At 45.0% G+C, this 16,382-nt stretch overlaps 1 protein-coding gene across 3 annotated transcripts in view; it reads right to left on the bottom strand.

Annotated features, from left to right (window-relative positions):
• Positions 1 to 3,366: 3,366 nt before the first annotated feature.
• Positions 3,367 to 16,382, bottom strand: part of LOC143280998 (uncharacterized) — a 45,122-nt gene continuing 32,106 nt past the window's right edge. For 2 of the 3 annotated variants that reach the window (XM_076585857.1, XM_076585856.1), the window contains exon 2: positions 3,367 to 6,886. In XM_076585857.1, coding sequence (XP_076441972.1) covers positions 5,457 to 6,875 — 1,419 coding nt within the window. In that variant the 5' untranslated portion in view covers positions 6,876 to 6,886 and the 3' untranslated portion in view covers positions 3,367 to 5,456. Of the gene's footprint in view, positions 6,887 to 10,878; positions 11,029 to 16,382 lie in introns of those variants that run through there. The other variant, XM_076585858.1, reaches the window with a different exon arrangement.

Here is a 16,382-nt window from a genome sequence, read left to right as displayed (position 1 = left end):
AAAATGAAATAAGACTGCTGTGTGTGTGTGTGTGTGTGTGTGTGTGTGTGTTCAAAATGTATGTTTATAAAGTCATAAACAATCATAACCATATAACATCATGTAGTTTTACTGATGGAAAGGTATATGATTATTTCTGATGTTCCAGGGATGTTTGTCAAGGAGAGAATCTTTCATTTTTACTGTTTTTATTACTTGCAAAATATGATAATATGATTTTGAGGGTACTCTTCAAAAATTGGTTTATTCATCTTGCCAAGACTGGGTATGGATTTAAGACACCTGACTGTTTAGTTACTCACAATATGCACGTGGAGTGATGGCCCAGAGGTAACGCGTCCGCCTAGAAAGCGAGAGATCTGAGTGCACTGGTTCGAATCACAGCTCAGCTGCCTATATTTTCTCCCCCTCCACTAGACCTTGAGTGGTGGTCTGGACGCTAGTCATTCGGATGAGACGATAAACTGAGGTCCCGTGTGCAGCATGGACTTTGCGCATGTAAAAGAACCCATGGCAACAAAAGTTTGTCCCTGGTAAAATTCTGTAGAAAAATCCACTTTGACAGGAAAACAAATGAAAATTGCAGGCAGGAAAAAAGACAACAACACACACAAAAAGGTGGCGCTCTCAGTGTAATGACGCACTCTCCCTGGCGGGAGCAGCCCAATTTCACACAAAAGTCTGTTGTGACAAATAAGAGTAATACAATTCTGATTGCATGCTACACACATGACCTCTGTTCTTCATATTATCCTTAAGACCAACATTCATGCCACCATTCAAAATCTATTGGGGGTGGGGGGAACCTTTTGATACTCACCTTCCTTTCAGGTACATTACAACTGCAACTACTCCATATTAAGCGGTTCAGCCATTCTCTTGCTTTTCGTAGTGATGTTCAGTGGTGGATTTCCTGCCTCTGGCAATGAAGGCTGCAGGGTCGGTATGAAAATCGGGGTTACGAGTCATTTTTACTCACGATGTTGGCAAGTGAAGTCTGACTGAAACCACCACTGCAAATATGTGACGTCAGACAGGACGCGTGACCTTACAAAAGACTGGTAAGCTTAGTGTTCCAAATTTCACAACTTGTAGTTGCTCTCAGCAAGCCCTCTTACTGGGTGAAAAGTCTTTCCCGTAAGTATATAATAAAAAAGCGAGTGTTCTCAATAAATCTATCGTACTGTGACAGATACAAAAAAACAACAACAAAAAAACAGCAAAAAATGCATTAATTTCTGCTGAACTTGGAAGCGCCAGAGATACATTGAGTTTTTGATCAATTGAGCGGTTTTGTCGCCATACTCATGAACAAAAACAAGCACGCGAACACATACGTAAGCTTGCTGGCACAGAAATAAACGCCCCTGCATAATAATATTATTTTAAATGGCGAATCGCGTGTGCGTCAGCCATCGTGTACAGGGAGAACGGGCGAGAGACTACGCGTTTTCCGCGATGAATAGATTAATCATGGTCGAGTCTGATTCATTGTGAGGTCATAGTCGAAGCACGCTCATTAAGTGCGGTGGTGACATCATCTGTTATGCGACATCTGGCACAGTCCTTGACTGTGACAATGTGACACTGAATGAAATCCAGCAGCCACAACCACAGCTGTGTGCAAGTTGCGAAAATAGCGCACGTGTGCGTACTCGACATAGAGGGAGGGGTGTGTGTGGGCGGGGGTGGGGGGGCGTAGGGGGGTCTTCTTGGTGAGAAATTGAAATAGCCTTACACGGAAAGGATATGTCCCCACAAATACGTTACATTTATAATATTCTTCCAATTCCATCTCCTTTTCTGATGTATATGCCTTTTATGGGCGCGCGCACATACATGCGCACGCACACTCACTCATGAATGACAAAAAACCACATCATCTTTGCAGGGGAAGGGGAGGGGGGGGATTCTGTCTGGTTACGTAATTAATGTTTCGAACACATTCTATCAGGGGAGTTTATCCGCAGTTTTTACTGCCAAAACATGACAACACGAATACACAATAAACACATTAGCTGTGCATCCTAGTATTCAGATCTGTGAAGATTTGTTGGGGCTTGCCTTCGCCCGCTGTAGATTTTCTCATTTAATGTACATCAGGTGTAGGATGTCATTGCGCAGCATCAATTCTTTTTTCTTTTCTTTTTTTTCAGAAGTAGTATACTATTATTATGATTTCGAGAAGAACAGGGAAGTTTAGATCTTTCACTTCCAATGATGACGGGAAAGATTTTCATCTGGAGTTTTGTCCACGAGAGCTATTGATTAGCAGGAGTCTTCAACTTTCATGACGTTTGTAGACATTTTGAGTTTTCGTCCTATGATGTTGTCCAGTGAGATTTTTGTCCTGAGAATTTTATTTCAATTCAAATCAAACATTTAAGCTTTTATTTTCGTAGATTTCATCATGAACTTTTTATCCAGTGAACTTTTACGTTTACCTTTCTGGTTCCTTAGGAAACAGGCTGTATGTTCCAGATCCAGTCCGTGGGTACCTATGTAGGGCGTTCAACATAAATTCCTTTGGAAAAAAATTCCCGTGATCCTGGTCTATCCATCATATTTCCTGAATTTCCGACAATCAAATTTTGTCTTATCACACACCGCATTTCTGACACAAATCTTTAATCTACTGTGGCGCGATAATCAAGAACCTGAAGAGGAAGTTAGCTGAAGAGGTGAGGATCATGAAATTGAGTTGCATAATTTCGTAATGTGTAAGGGTGGAAAAGAGCAAAACGGAATACGCTTTGACCATCCATGGCCAAGACCGTTCACCTCATTTACAGGGTTGCTGTTTCGCCCTGAGAATAGCTCTGCAGAATTTGCTACCTCTGTCAATGGAACGGAATTACCACGCCCACAAGAATGGGTTTAGACCATATGCATTGCGTCATTTTCGTAAGCATTTTATTTGTCCGTTTCGTCCACGCAAGTACACCTAGCTAAAAATTAAGGGCAGTCGAGGTGTGTGTGTGTGTGTGTGTGTGTGTGTTTGACAGCCGGCGGCGTGTGCGTGTGGGTACATGCGAGCGTGAATTTTTTTTCACATTTTACTGAATCCCCTGTATTGTGTACTATCTGCGCTAAACAGAGATTTGCATATTCACATTGCAACAAAAAACAACAACCCTTTTTTTTCTTCTTCTAAAACTCTCTGTCCCCAAGAAATGAAGGGTTGAGTCTCAGCTGAGCTGGACCAATGTGCTTGTGCACATTCGAACTCGCTCAAGTGCCAAGTGATCAACAGTCCACCAGAAGCTATCAATATCAGCTCAGGCTACTTTACTGCTTTGTCCAAGATTTTTTCGTCATCAAAAGTGTGTGGAATGAATGTCTGTTTACACAACAGGCGAACACCAGTTCCAGCTTCTGTTTCCTTTATTATTTTCTGTATGAAGATTCATAGATCTTACAGTTCATAATGCGCAGGCATTGACCTTTCAAAGGAGTTACCTTGGAAGAAACCGACATGGCACACGTACGAACACTGCCAACAATACACGTGTGACAAGACACATGCATGTACACACACGTGTATCTACACTCACTCGCATATGTATTACCATTCCACAGTGCAACTCCCCTCAATCAAGTGATACGACGTTTTCTCTTACACGTAACTGGTATCCAGAAGCACATACACACAACAACCATTTATAAAATAAATAAACTTAATAATAAAAGCAAGCATACACATAGTTGTTCTTATTCACAGATGCACACATTAACGTTGACAATACTAAATAATGCTTGGCCTGTCTGCCTCAGACTCTCATACACGTGTACACAAATAGACATGCTCTTAAATGCACACACAGTGCACGCGCGTATACAGACACACACCCACGCAAACAAACACACAGAGGCACTGTAAGACGGCAGAGTTCACTTATCTTATGTCACATTATTATTGCAGTGTGTGGGCAGGGCGTGTCAGATTGCTGACCTCAGCAAGGTATTTTTCTCTCTCCCTGTTGTACAGCCCAGATCCAAACCCATATAAATTATACCAGCAGCCTGAAGCACCTGTCCTGTACAGCATCTGACATCACACACGCCTTTAAAAAAAAGTGCATGAGTTAGATTAGTTTCAGTTCCAGCATTCCAGTATTGTTCAAATAAAACCTTCCTGGACAAAGAAAAGACAAGAAATGAATGAGAAAAAAAAGAAGGAAAAAAAAAGGAAGAAGGGGGAAAAAAAAGGTCGGTTCAGCGGTCCTCAGGATGTTTTAAAACGCACTGACAGTAAATTGTAACGTTGGCCACACGCGTCAATTATAGGCAACGACGTTTCCTTTAAACATTCCACGAGGGTATAATGACTGATGTGGGTATGTTTTTACCTTGGGGGAAAACACACAATGGACACACACAGTGATTTGTGACTGTTGTGTGCACACACTCAATACATAGACTCTCTCTCTCCAACACACACACGCGCGCGCGCGCGCACACACACACACACACACAGAGTGACTCGTTACTGGACACATAAATTCACCCAGCTCTGTGTTGACACAAAAAGGTCAAAGAAACCTTGGAAAATGGTCACGCAGTTTGCCTGCACTGAAACTTGTGTCACAAGGCACCAGCGCTTTGAGGACACAAACGCCGCAGTGCACTTTGTAATTTTGCGGGTGTGAACATAAGTAGCACAGCTCATACAGTCCTTGCAAATTGCAACTCGTCTACTCGCCAAGAATTTCCATTAAAAAAATCTAAGATGCATTATGGCTTTTCAAAGGTCAGTACATTATCACACACACACACAGGGACACACACCCACCCACACACACACACACATGCCAGCGTACGCACCCACACCTCCACCCCTGACAGATGCATTCCCCTTCGCCCGTGGAATGGTTTTGTCACTGTGTTATATAATGCGTACACCGGGTGACCCTCTAGGAGGGATGAGCTGAGGAAAAAAGACTAACAGTTTGCTTTGTAGTTGTGACTGTCATTGGGGGGACAAGCACGTTTGGCAAAGGCATTCCAGTATTTCTTCACTTCTTTATCTTCAGTGGTGTCGTTCAGTTCTCGAGAAGATCCATTTAAAGGAAGGAAAAAATCCTCCCCAAACTCACTCACACATGCACGCACGCATGCACAAATACACACTGTTGTAATTCACAACTCACTCACAATGGATCGATCTCAGTCGTTATTTTTGCATGTCCGTGTGAAGAAATAGATAATAGATAAACTGATTATCCTAATCTCATGACGACTGATCCATAAGACAGCCAAGAAAACGTGACCCATGTTTAGAACATCAGTATCATCCAGCACAGCGTGTCTTCGTCAGTATGAGGGGATGCTGGATGTGACCAAGTGAAAGCTGTCAATGCTTTGTTGTTGTTTGCATCAGCGTATTTTCTTTGAACCTGATGAACAGCTCATGTCACTTGTCTTCCCCCCATATACGGGTTTCGTGCAGACCCGAACTAACACGAGCTGTTGTCACGTGAGTGTGTCTGGCGTTTGCAGGTGATGCCCAGTGTTTGCAGAAAGCGGCGGACTTCCCTTCGGAAGTTGTGATTGCAGAGAAGGTAGATGACGGGGATGACTGGGGGGTGGAGGAGGTAGAGGTGTGCCCCCACCTGGTACATGACTGTGGCCATGCGGGGCTGCACGTCCTCCAACAGGTCCGTCAGCACCTGCAGCGTGCGGAACACCACGAAGGGCGTCAGGGCCACCACCGTCCACACCGTCACCCGGAAGAAGATCCTCGTCATCTGCGTGCTCTGAACGTCCATTGCGTGCTCACTTCTCTGCCCGATCCGGGTGCTCTCCTTGCCGCTCACGCCGCACTTGAGAGGCACCCGGGCCGGGTCTAAGCTGGGCGACATCCGACCTGACTTCGGGGTGGACGTGGCGGCCGTCCCGAAGCTGGTCCCCGAGCTGGAGGAAGGCAGCGGCCGTGTGTCGTCCCCTCCGTAGGAACTGCTCGAGTCCTCTGACACGCCAAAACGATGGGTCTGCGGGAACCTGCGGCGAGTGGGGCTGGCTCGTTCCCCGCGGCCAGCCGACTTCCTGCGGGACATTCGGACCAGCATGATGCCGTACAGCACGAACATGACCAACAGGGAGCAGGAAAAGGTGAGCAGGAGAAGCACTATGTAGATGATTTGCGCTACGCTGGATCCTGCACTCGTTTCCACGCCGCACGTCACCCCGCTCACGTTGACGATGTCTGTGGGCACAGATTTCGATCCGAAGACGAAGGGCGACGGTATCGCCAGACACAGTCCCAACAGCACGGCACCAAAGCACAGTCGTTTTGCCCACACCGACGACAGGAAGTTGGTGGGGTGCGTCAGTTTCCAGTACCTGTCCACCGCGATGCACGTCAGAGTCAACAACACCACGTACACACTCGCAGTCTGCACGAAGCGAAAGATCTTGCAAACCACCACATAGTCAAACAAGAGCGGCAGTGCCATCACCACAATTTCCGTGGGAATCCCCAGACAGGTGAAGACAATCCCCACAGCAGCCAGGAAAACGACAAATAAGTTATCGGTGTTGTGGCGGAACCGTGTCCTGTAGATGAAGCAGACCAGGCCGTTGCCCAGGATGGTGAGGAAGAGCACCACAGCCAGAATGACCAGGAAGGGCACGAAGTGGATGGTCAGCTTACGGTTGGCTGCAAACAGATCGTCTTCCGTGCCGTTCCCGTCAGGCAGAGGGGTGGTGGTGGTGGGGTCGGGGTGGGTGGTGCGGCTGTCGAACTCCTTCCAGTAGGGATCTTTCCAGTGGATCCACACGTGCTCCTCCTCGTTCTCTTCCATGTTCTTTGACGTTGATGCGTTTGTGGGCGGCTGAACCATGATGTGTGGGAACACTTCAATCTTGGCCATCATCAGGCTCCCGCCTGCACACAAAAAATGGTTTCATTACTTATGGCACAGAGTGACATATATAATGGTTATAATGGTTAGTGAGCCTCCTTAAGGCAGAGTGTGCGTGCGTGCGAGCGCGCGTGCGTGTGTGTATGTATGTGTGTGTGTGCTTGTTTGCTCATGAAAGAGGCAGGTATAAACAGAAACTGATAAAACATAACCGATCACATTCTATGACAAAGGTTGCTGGCAATTTGTATTCAATGTAAGTTAAAAGGAAATGATCGGAGCTCAGATGTAAAATGATCGGAGCTCAGATGTAAAAACCAGCTCGGATGCTCTTGTCCAGTCTTGGCATCCCTGTCTCATTAATTAACACTGAGGCGCTTTGTGGAATCAACTTCCGACTCTGATGATAGCTGCACTGACCCCTCGATGTCTGTCAGCATGTGCGTCAAAATGACTGACATTAAAACCGTTTGAATCACCAACGTCAAAAAGGACGGATATTGCCAAAATAAATAAGCTACAGGGTGGTTTTGAATAAACAGAGTAACGCGGAACGCCAGCTCAACGAGGTAACACAAGGGGTGCTTTGAAATGCCAGCAGATTTTGGTTTTTCATTGTAAATCTTCTACCTCAAATTTGATTCACTATATTCTTGTAAACAATCCATGATAGTAAATCTCAAAGATTAAAACAATATACATATCACAACAGATTTGGTTTTTCATTGTAAATCTTCAACCTCAAATTTGATTCACTATATTCTTGTAAACAATCCACGATAGTAAATCTCAAAGATTAAAAAAATATACATATCACAACATCTCTCTCTCTGAGTCTTTCTCTCTCAGTCTCTCTCCACAACAAATAACAACAAAATGAACATAAGTTCTACTTTTACTCACCCAACACACACTTTCTTCGATTCGCATAAGAACAAAACTACATCAAACAACAACAACAATGATAACTAACTAAAACTCTCACACTTGCCAGAAAGCGCGCACTCCCCGGTTGACAGAATGACACGTGCAGTACCGAATGCGGTACCTCTCCACGTGGTTTGTAATTTCTTTTTACCCCCCACCCCCTCCCTTCCTTTCCCCTGCCCCTCATCCCTCTCTCTCCTCCCCCTCACCATCCCACACACACTCGTCGCTTTCCCCACCTCAGCTTCCATCCCTCCAAGCAGGTTAAACTACATTTTTAAGGTGCGTTTGACACTCCGAATGTTCACAAAGAAACGAAACGGAAAGGAGAGTCAATCCCCGTTCGGTTCAACTCGGTGACAGAACCAACAGAAAGACAGGAGAAGAAAGAAAGAATAAAAGGAGGGAGAGGTGACCCCCCCCCGCCCCCCCAACCCTCCCACCAAAAAAAGAAACAAAAAACAAACAAACAAACAAACAACAAAAAAGAGAGAGAGAGAGAGAAAGGAATCATACAAACCATATCAAATGCTCAGTGACCCGTCGCGCTCAAAGACAAGCTTTCAAACCCCTTGTACTTAAAAAGCTCTCTATTGTTCCCTCTTGACTTTGAAGCAGTGAAATATGGGCTCGACTTGAACACGACCTACGACAATAACTCAATCACAACGAACAACAGAGAAGTTTTTCGAACTCCGGGGTGTGGGTGTGGGTGATCATATTAAAGTCTTCCTTTTCCAATCTGTCTCCCTTCCCACATCCTCCCGCCCCAACAATCTCTTCCCTCCCGCGTATCTGACGGAGCAGAAGCGACAGAGAACAGGTGGCGACCGACGGCTGCTGACGAGGGAAGTATGAGGGGATGGGGGTGGGGGAGGGTTTGGAGAGGAGGAGGTAGAAAGGTTCGGGGGGTGGTGGAGGAATGGAGGGGGGGCCCGGGGGGTCAGAGTGGCGTGATCCGCTTGCTCGAGACCACACGTGTGCCCATATCCTGTTGTGTTGTGCTGTGTGTGTGTGTGTGTGTTTGTGTGTGTGTGTGTGTCAGTATGTCTGTGACACTCCTCTCCGTTGATTGCTGCAGTAACGGTCTCTGGTGTGGATCAACGTTATCCTCCCCACCCCCCTCCCCTCCCCTCCTCTCCCACCGTCGTCAGATCTCTGTCCAAATGGCGCTTGCCATCTCCGTGTACAGGTTCAGCCTGCTTTCTGCACAGTGTCCTGAATATCGCTCAGGCCGGATGCCTGCCATTTCTGTTGACACTCCTCGTTTCGTCCACACAGAGAACTCAGCACTCTCTCTTTGTCTCTCCTCTTCCGCCCTTTTTTCCTTGTCAGTTCTTTCCATAAGGGGGGAAGGCGAGAAGACCACACAGATACAGACACTCCGAGAGGGAGGGGGAGGGGCAGTGAATGAGACAACGAACAAAATTGTATTGGGTGCTGGTTTAAGCCACTGAGATACATATTTATACATCTAAATATGACTATGGTTAAAGCACGTCAGCTTGCTCCCCCCCCCCCTCCCCAGCCCCCCCACACCCCACCAACCCGGTTACATCCAGTCCTCTGGACAAAGTAAAGGGGAAAAAATTTCAAAATCAAATGATTCGAACTGCGCACACAACATATTTATCAGTATCAAAGTTTATGTACAAAACATTATATCAAAGCCGAAAGTAAACATCTGAGACATTGCGAGACAATGTGAGAAAGATCTTGCTGAAAGGTGGAAGGGGAAACCCAATGACACGAATTTCATGAACTTACCACAGCTCAGTTTTACTCTGTTTACTCATTCATTCATTTTTTTTAATTGGAGAACAGGCCAATATAAAATATTCATCATATCAGAAGCGACAAAGTCATCAGCACAAAAAACAGTCTATGCTCAGGCCAGAGCTGCTTGGTGCATTCTGTTACTTTACGAGATGCAGGGCAGAGATGAAACCCCTTGACAATTGAAGTCAACTAGAATTTTACAAGTTTATCGGTCACCTCAATGATGAGTTCTTTTACTGGCCCCAGTGCCACCATCAGTCCTTCTCGAAGTTGGTATAGGCCTAACATAACTTCTATTGAGGGAAGCACCCTATTCATTTATTTATTTATTAAGACTTCTTGCTATAGCGCATATTCTTGAAGCTCTATGCGCTTTACAACAGCACTAAAAAAACAAAACAAACAAACAAACATTCACTCAAACATCCCCACACAAACATATGCATATAATTTGAAACATAGGTGAGAGAGAACAATTAAAATAGGTCATGTCAGTTGATTAAATCAAATTTCATAATTCCATCAATGTCTTCTTAGCCTTAATTCAGAGAATGATTACTCCCTTCCGTCTGCTGCTGTTCAAAAGTGTGTAAAAGAACACAAACATGGAATGCGGATGTCTCAACTTATATCTTAACCAAATAAAAACGAAAGGGTCTCTTCTCCATTACTTATGTAAACAGAAAAGACCTATTCTTAGAATAAGTAAAATACTCAGCAACATATGTTCTTTCGCATGGGAGACAGCTAGCCAGCTATATAATACTGTGTCCAAGCCCTTCTCCAACACTTTACAAAACAGACGCAACAGTTGTTTTGTTGTTGTTTTTCTCTCCTTATATGGACACGTAGCAGAATTCTGTCGTGACTTATGACCCATTCAGGAAGCATATCTTGGATACGCCCATGAACCATCGTACTGACGATGGTATTGAAAACAATCCCCGCCGTAGTTTTATCCAAAAATCTTAAACTGATGTAATATCTCGTCCATGTGATCTACATTCTCGGAAGCATTCCTGTGATAATCTCCGATACTTTTCAAACAGACCTCGCGGTTTGGTGGTCTTTACCAGTATAAACACACACAATATATTTAAATAATAATAATAATAATAATCTGCAGTATGACAGGAAACAGTTTTGTACGCATCGCCGGGTCACTTTAGAATATTTCTCAAAGCAAGTCCAGCGGTAGCTGTTAAAATATCTAACAGACAGTCGAGTGAAGAACGTTTCACTACTTGAAACCCCAAAGCAATAAAATGACGTCTGAGATGACGAAACAATTCATGACAACTAAGCTTACCTTTTTAGGCTTTTCGTCGCCGTACAGAGCTACATTGTAGTCTGGCTAGGCCACATAACCACTCCCGAATGAAAGGCACTCCCCAAGAAAAGGCAGCCTGCGCTCAGATCGAGTTACTTTGGTGGAGGTGTAAGTTTCCCCATTTCAGTTTTCCGCTCTGTTGGCTACCCGTTGAAGCGTACGACAGACCTCAGTCACAGCGAACAGATTTCTCTGCCTCGCTGACTCCTCCTTCGCCATTGTTTTAGCAACTCGGGGTTGTGACCCCTCTTCGTCTTGTTGCGCAATGCACAGCCAGGCCGTGATCATGCTGACTGCTTGAGCAATTCTGTCATAGCTTTCTCCTTCGTGCAACCCACCTCGGCTGTTGGACACTTAACTGATCCAGACAAGACAACAACTATCTCTCTCTCTTTGTCTCTGTCTCTGTGTGTGTGTGTCCTTCGTGCAACCCACCTCGGCCATTGGACACTAATCAAGACTAGACAACTCTGTGTGTGTGTGTGTGTGTGTGTGTGTTTCTCCTTCGTGCAACCCACCTCGGTCATTGGACACTAATCAAGACTAGACAACTCTGTGTGTGTGTGTGTGACTTGACTTCATTTATTGTCATAAAATCCCGAAGGATTAACAGACACAACAAAGAACAAAGGGAACAAAGAAATAAACGGTCATCTAATAGGCATGCACTGAAATACATAGTTGGCGGTCATCGCAGGTGAATAAATCACTTGGTTTTAGGATATTGTTTTGCATTTTTCTGTTTCAAGGTCTAGCAATCGCCCTTTTGTCTTGGCTTTTCACTGTGTGTGTGTGTGTGTGTGTGTGTGTGTGTGTTTCTCCTTTGTGCAACCCACCTCGGCTATCTGAGACTAATCCAGACTAGACAACAGTGTGCGTGCGTGTGTGTGTGTGTTTGTGTGTGTGTGTGTGTGTGTGTGTGTGTGTGTGTGTGTGTGTGTGTGTGTGTGTGTGTGTGTGTGCCAATTTATTTCTAAATTATAATGTATTGTTTGCTTAATAACACCATCCTTCGGGAACACAACCCTTCCCAAATCAATGAGATGCTGATGGTAAATGGCTGGTTAACAGTACTCAATCACGTACTTCATAAAGTATACCTACTGATGTTTCCGAAGCCACAATCACGGAGACTCATTTCGCGAACCCACAACTCTGTTAATATGTTGTTGTTTTTCTCGATATTTCCAGGATGACGATAAAGGAGAAAAGATAATCAATACCTGTTTGGCTTGTGGAGAGAAAAAACAGTGTGTTTGCTATAAGTTTGTTCATTTAGCTTTTTCGATGCTATACATTCTGCTTTGAAAGGCGTTTTCGCCTTGGGGGGAAAAGCCAAGACAAAAGGGTGACTGCTAGACCTTGAAACAGATTGTAGACAAAAAGGATTGCAGATACAGGAAACGACGAGGGATACAGACAGAGAAAGAAGGGGTGGGGGACACCAGAGTAAAACGTTTTCCGGTGTTTTACTTCACCCGTTGACAATGAATGAGGAGAGTGATATGGAGGTTGTGGGGGGGGGGGCGGGACGAATGAGAAAGCGTCACACGCAACTTGTTTACCCGATACTCGTACAAGAGTTCAATGTTTGCATCAACGAAACCGCAGAGAGAGAGAGAGCGGAGGGGCGGGTAATGGGTGGGGGGAGGGGGGGCCTGAGGGTAGGGGGGGGGGGGGGGAGAGAGAGACAGAAAGAAAGAGAGGGGAGACAGACAGATGAAGTTGGGAGAGACAGACAGACAGAGAGGGGAACAGATAGTACCAGCCAGCCAGACACTGACAGAAAGACAGGCTCAAAGTGACCGAGTCTTCCAGTGTGTTCATTCATTCATTGATTCATCCACCACCAAGCCTCTCCGGTCGTGCCAGTCACAGTCGATAGACTGGTGGGTTGTATAAGGGGCTGTAAGTGTTTTTCTGATGTGTACCCAGATAAACAACTCTCCTCGGGTCACCCGGTGCAAGAGCCTGCCCTTTTCTTTGTTGCCAAGTCAGCTCGATTCAGGGGTGAGTAGGGTGGCAAACCACCACATCGGAATGGTCATACCGTGTGAGCGCACAAGTTTTATTGTTTTCGCTTTATTTTTTCGGTATATCCTGTTATCATTTCTCTTTCTCCTTCTCTTCTGTTACATGCACTTTTTTTTCTCTTCATTTCTTCTTTCTGATAATTTCTCCTGTGTCGGAGAGAGAGAGAGGGAGAGAGAGAGAGAGGGGAGAGAGAGGGGAGAGAGAGAGAGAGGGAGTGTGTGTGTGTGTGTGTGTGTGTGTGTGTGTGTGTGTGTGTGTGTGCGCGCGCGCGTGCGTTTGTGTGTGTATACATGCGTGTGTGTGTGTGTGAGTAGAGAGAGAGAGAGAGGGGGAGGGAGAGCTAAAGAAGGACAAAGAAAGAAAGAGCGAGAAAGAGGGCTAGGAAGGGTTGGGCCAATAGACAACCCGTACTCAATCATATATTACAACTGACCTAAAATACCAACATATCAAACGACGCTAAATGAAAATTAAAAAAATACAACCAGACAGACAGAGAGAGAGAGGAGAGAGGGAGAGAGAGAGAGAGAGAGAACTCAGAACTCGAAACGTTTTTATTCAAGGATTGAGAGAGAGAGAGAGAGAGAGAGAGAGAGAGAGAGAGAGAGAGAGAGAGAGAGAGAGAGCAATAAACTGTTTTTACGGTGGAGGACGGATAACAAAACAATGCAGCAATCGGTGTACTGAAACAAAATTCACAGCTCAGCTATAAATGATTACTTTTGATAATTTAACGAACTTGACTGAAGTTGTCTTTATAAGTCTACACACACACACACACACACACACACACACGAGTGGAGAGATAGCGGTCTACACAAAGCGAGTGTCACAGCCAGGCAGTGGGGAGAAAGCGGCATTGAGATTTATGGTGTTGGCTTGAGGAGGGGCGAGTTACGTCAGGGAGGTTGCCATTTGGTGCAGGGCCGCCATTAAACCTGTCCTCCACAGGACACGTAACTTTAATGGGAGTCCTTCACACATCATCCTGCAGCCCACGCACTACACGCTGTGCACGCTAAGAGACTTAGGTGATAACTTGTTCGGCCCTGTCAAGAGAGAGAGAGAGAGAGAAACAGACAGATAGACAGAGACACAGAGAGGGAATGAATGAAAGAAAAAGGGAGAGGGAGAAAAAGACAGATACATGTATATGTATATATATATATATATATATATATATATATATAGAGAGAGAGAGAGAGAGAGAGAGAGAGAGAGAGAGAGATACATACATACACATATATCTATATGTATATCTGTCTATCTATCTATATATATAAGGAATGAAATGAGAGAGAGAGGAAGCGATATATATATATATATATATATATATATATATATATATATATGTGTGTGTGTGTGTGTGGAGAGAGAGAGAGAGAGAGAGGGAGAGAGAGAGAGAGAGAGAATGAAATAAAGGAAGAAAAAAAAAAGCAGGAGGGTGATGAAAAAAGTCATTTTTTTGTATTTCCATTTTCTTTCCATGCGTACCTTTCCTTACTTCACACTGACATGAAACGACGGACTTTTTCAGTCTGGCTAAATCGACGTTCACCACCGTCACATGTTTGATTCTTCTTTCAATCGTTTCTGCTTGCTCGCTTTTGATAAACGCTTCCAACTTTAGTATTCATTTTGCGCATCCCCCTTCACAGAGACAGATGGAGAAGGGAGGTTGCGTCTGCGGTCCTCAGGTTTCCCCCAACGACTACTCTGTAGTTATGGGCCTGAGCTGAGCTGAGCTTCACAGTATTATGCTATACCTGGCGTCACATCATCCTTCATTTCCTCACTTCTTTCTTCATTTGCTTGTTTGATGTTTGTTTGTTACATTTTCAGAAAGCATATAGAACGCACAAACAGAAAATAAGTACAACCACTCGTTGCTCATTTTTTTTGTTTCTGTCAATTCATTTCAATTTGGAACAACTAAAAACAAACAGACAAAATAGAAGACGTGACTTGAACGTAGATTGTCACACATTGTTCCTCAAAAGTGTTCACACGCGCGCCAACGCAGATACACTTGTACAACAGCCGAATCGTTTCTATGCCCAGTGTTATCCCATGTCTTGATTAATGTTCTAAGTTCTAATATATAATGTGTGTGTGTGTGTGTGTGTGTGAGAGAGAGAGAGAGAGAGAGAGAGAGAGAGAGAGAGAGAGAGAGAGAGAGAGAGAGAGAGAGAAATCTGATTACAAATTTGTCGCATAAAAAAAACCCCAAAAAAACCCAAACAAACAAAAAAACAAACAAAAAAACTGGAGTGTGATAAGGAAGATGGTCACGTTTTTACGTCGAATTAATTTTTTTTTAAGTCACAAAAAAGCCACAGAGTAAAAGAGTGGAAAAAAAAACCTAAACCCACTTCCCAACACCCCTTTACTATACATGTAAAAAGGGAACGGACAGAGATAGATCGATAGATAGAGAGAGAGACAGAGACAGAGAGAGAGACAGAGACAGACACAGACAGATGCAGAGACAAAGAGAGACATAGACAGACACATGCAGGCACACAGAGAGACGGACAGACAGACAGAGGCAGACAAAGAGACAGACAGACGGACAGACAGAGGCAGAGACAAAGAGAGACAGATACAGACACAGAGACAGACACAGGCAGGCAGGCAAAGAGAGTCGTTCAGAATATCATCGCAGCTGGGTTTACCCCCCACATTGTATGTATGTACATGTATATTCATCACGGGACTGACAGGAAATAGCCAAAGGGGACTGGGTACGTATGGGCGGACAGGTTGTCGACAGACTGATTTGAGAAAGGAAGACTGACATAGGGGGTCGGGTGGGGGCGGGCGGGGGGGGGGGGGGGGGGGGGGGGGGGGGGGGACGTGGGGTTTTGGAGGGGGGTGGAGACAGAAACAGAGTAGAGATGGGAGTGAGAGAGATGGCAAGAGAAAAACAGTCAGAGAGACTGAGAGACACGACACAGTCGGAGTGACACAAAGAAAAGGATGTTCTGTAGCATCTTCTTCTTCTTCTGCGTTCGTGGGCTGCAACTCCCACGTTCACTCGTATGTACACGAGTGGGCTTTTACGTGTATGACCGTTTTTACCCCGCCATGTAGGCAGCCATACTCCGTTTTCGGGGGTGTGCATGCTGGGTATGTTCTTGTTTCCATAACCCACCGAACGCTGACATGGATTACAGGATCTTTAACGTGCGTATTTGATCTTCTGCTTGCATATACACACGAAGGGGGTTCAGGCACTAAGCAGGTCTGCACATTTGTTGACCTGGGAGATCGTAAAAATCTCCACCCTTTACCCACCAGGCGCCGTCACCGTGATTCGAACCCGGGACCCTCAGATTGACAGTCCAACGCTTTAACCACTCGGCTATTGCGCCCGTCTGTAGCATCTTTGAAATGACCTTTATCCTTGGTCTCTGATCCTATTCTCTCTCTCTCTCTTTCTCTCTCTC

This window comes from Babylonia areolata, chromosome 4 (genome assembly GCF_041734735.1).
Source record: "Babylonia areolata isolate BAREFJ2019XMU chromosome 4, ASM4173473v1, whole genome shotgun sequence".
NCBI lineage: Eukaryota > Metazoa > Mollusca > Gastropoda > Neogastropoda > Buccinidae > Babylonia > Babylonia areolata.
This window is presented reverse-complemented; position numbering and strand designations above follow the sequence as displayed.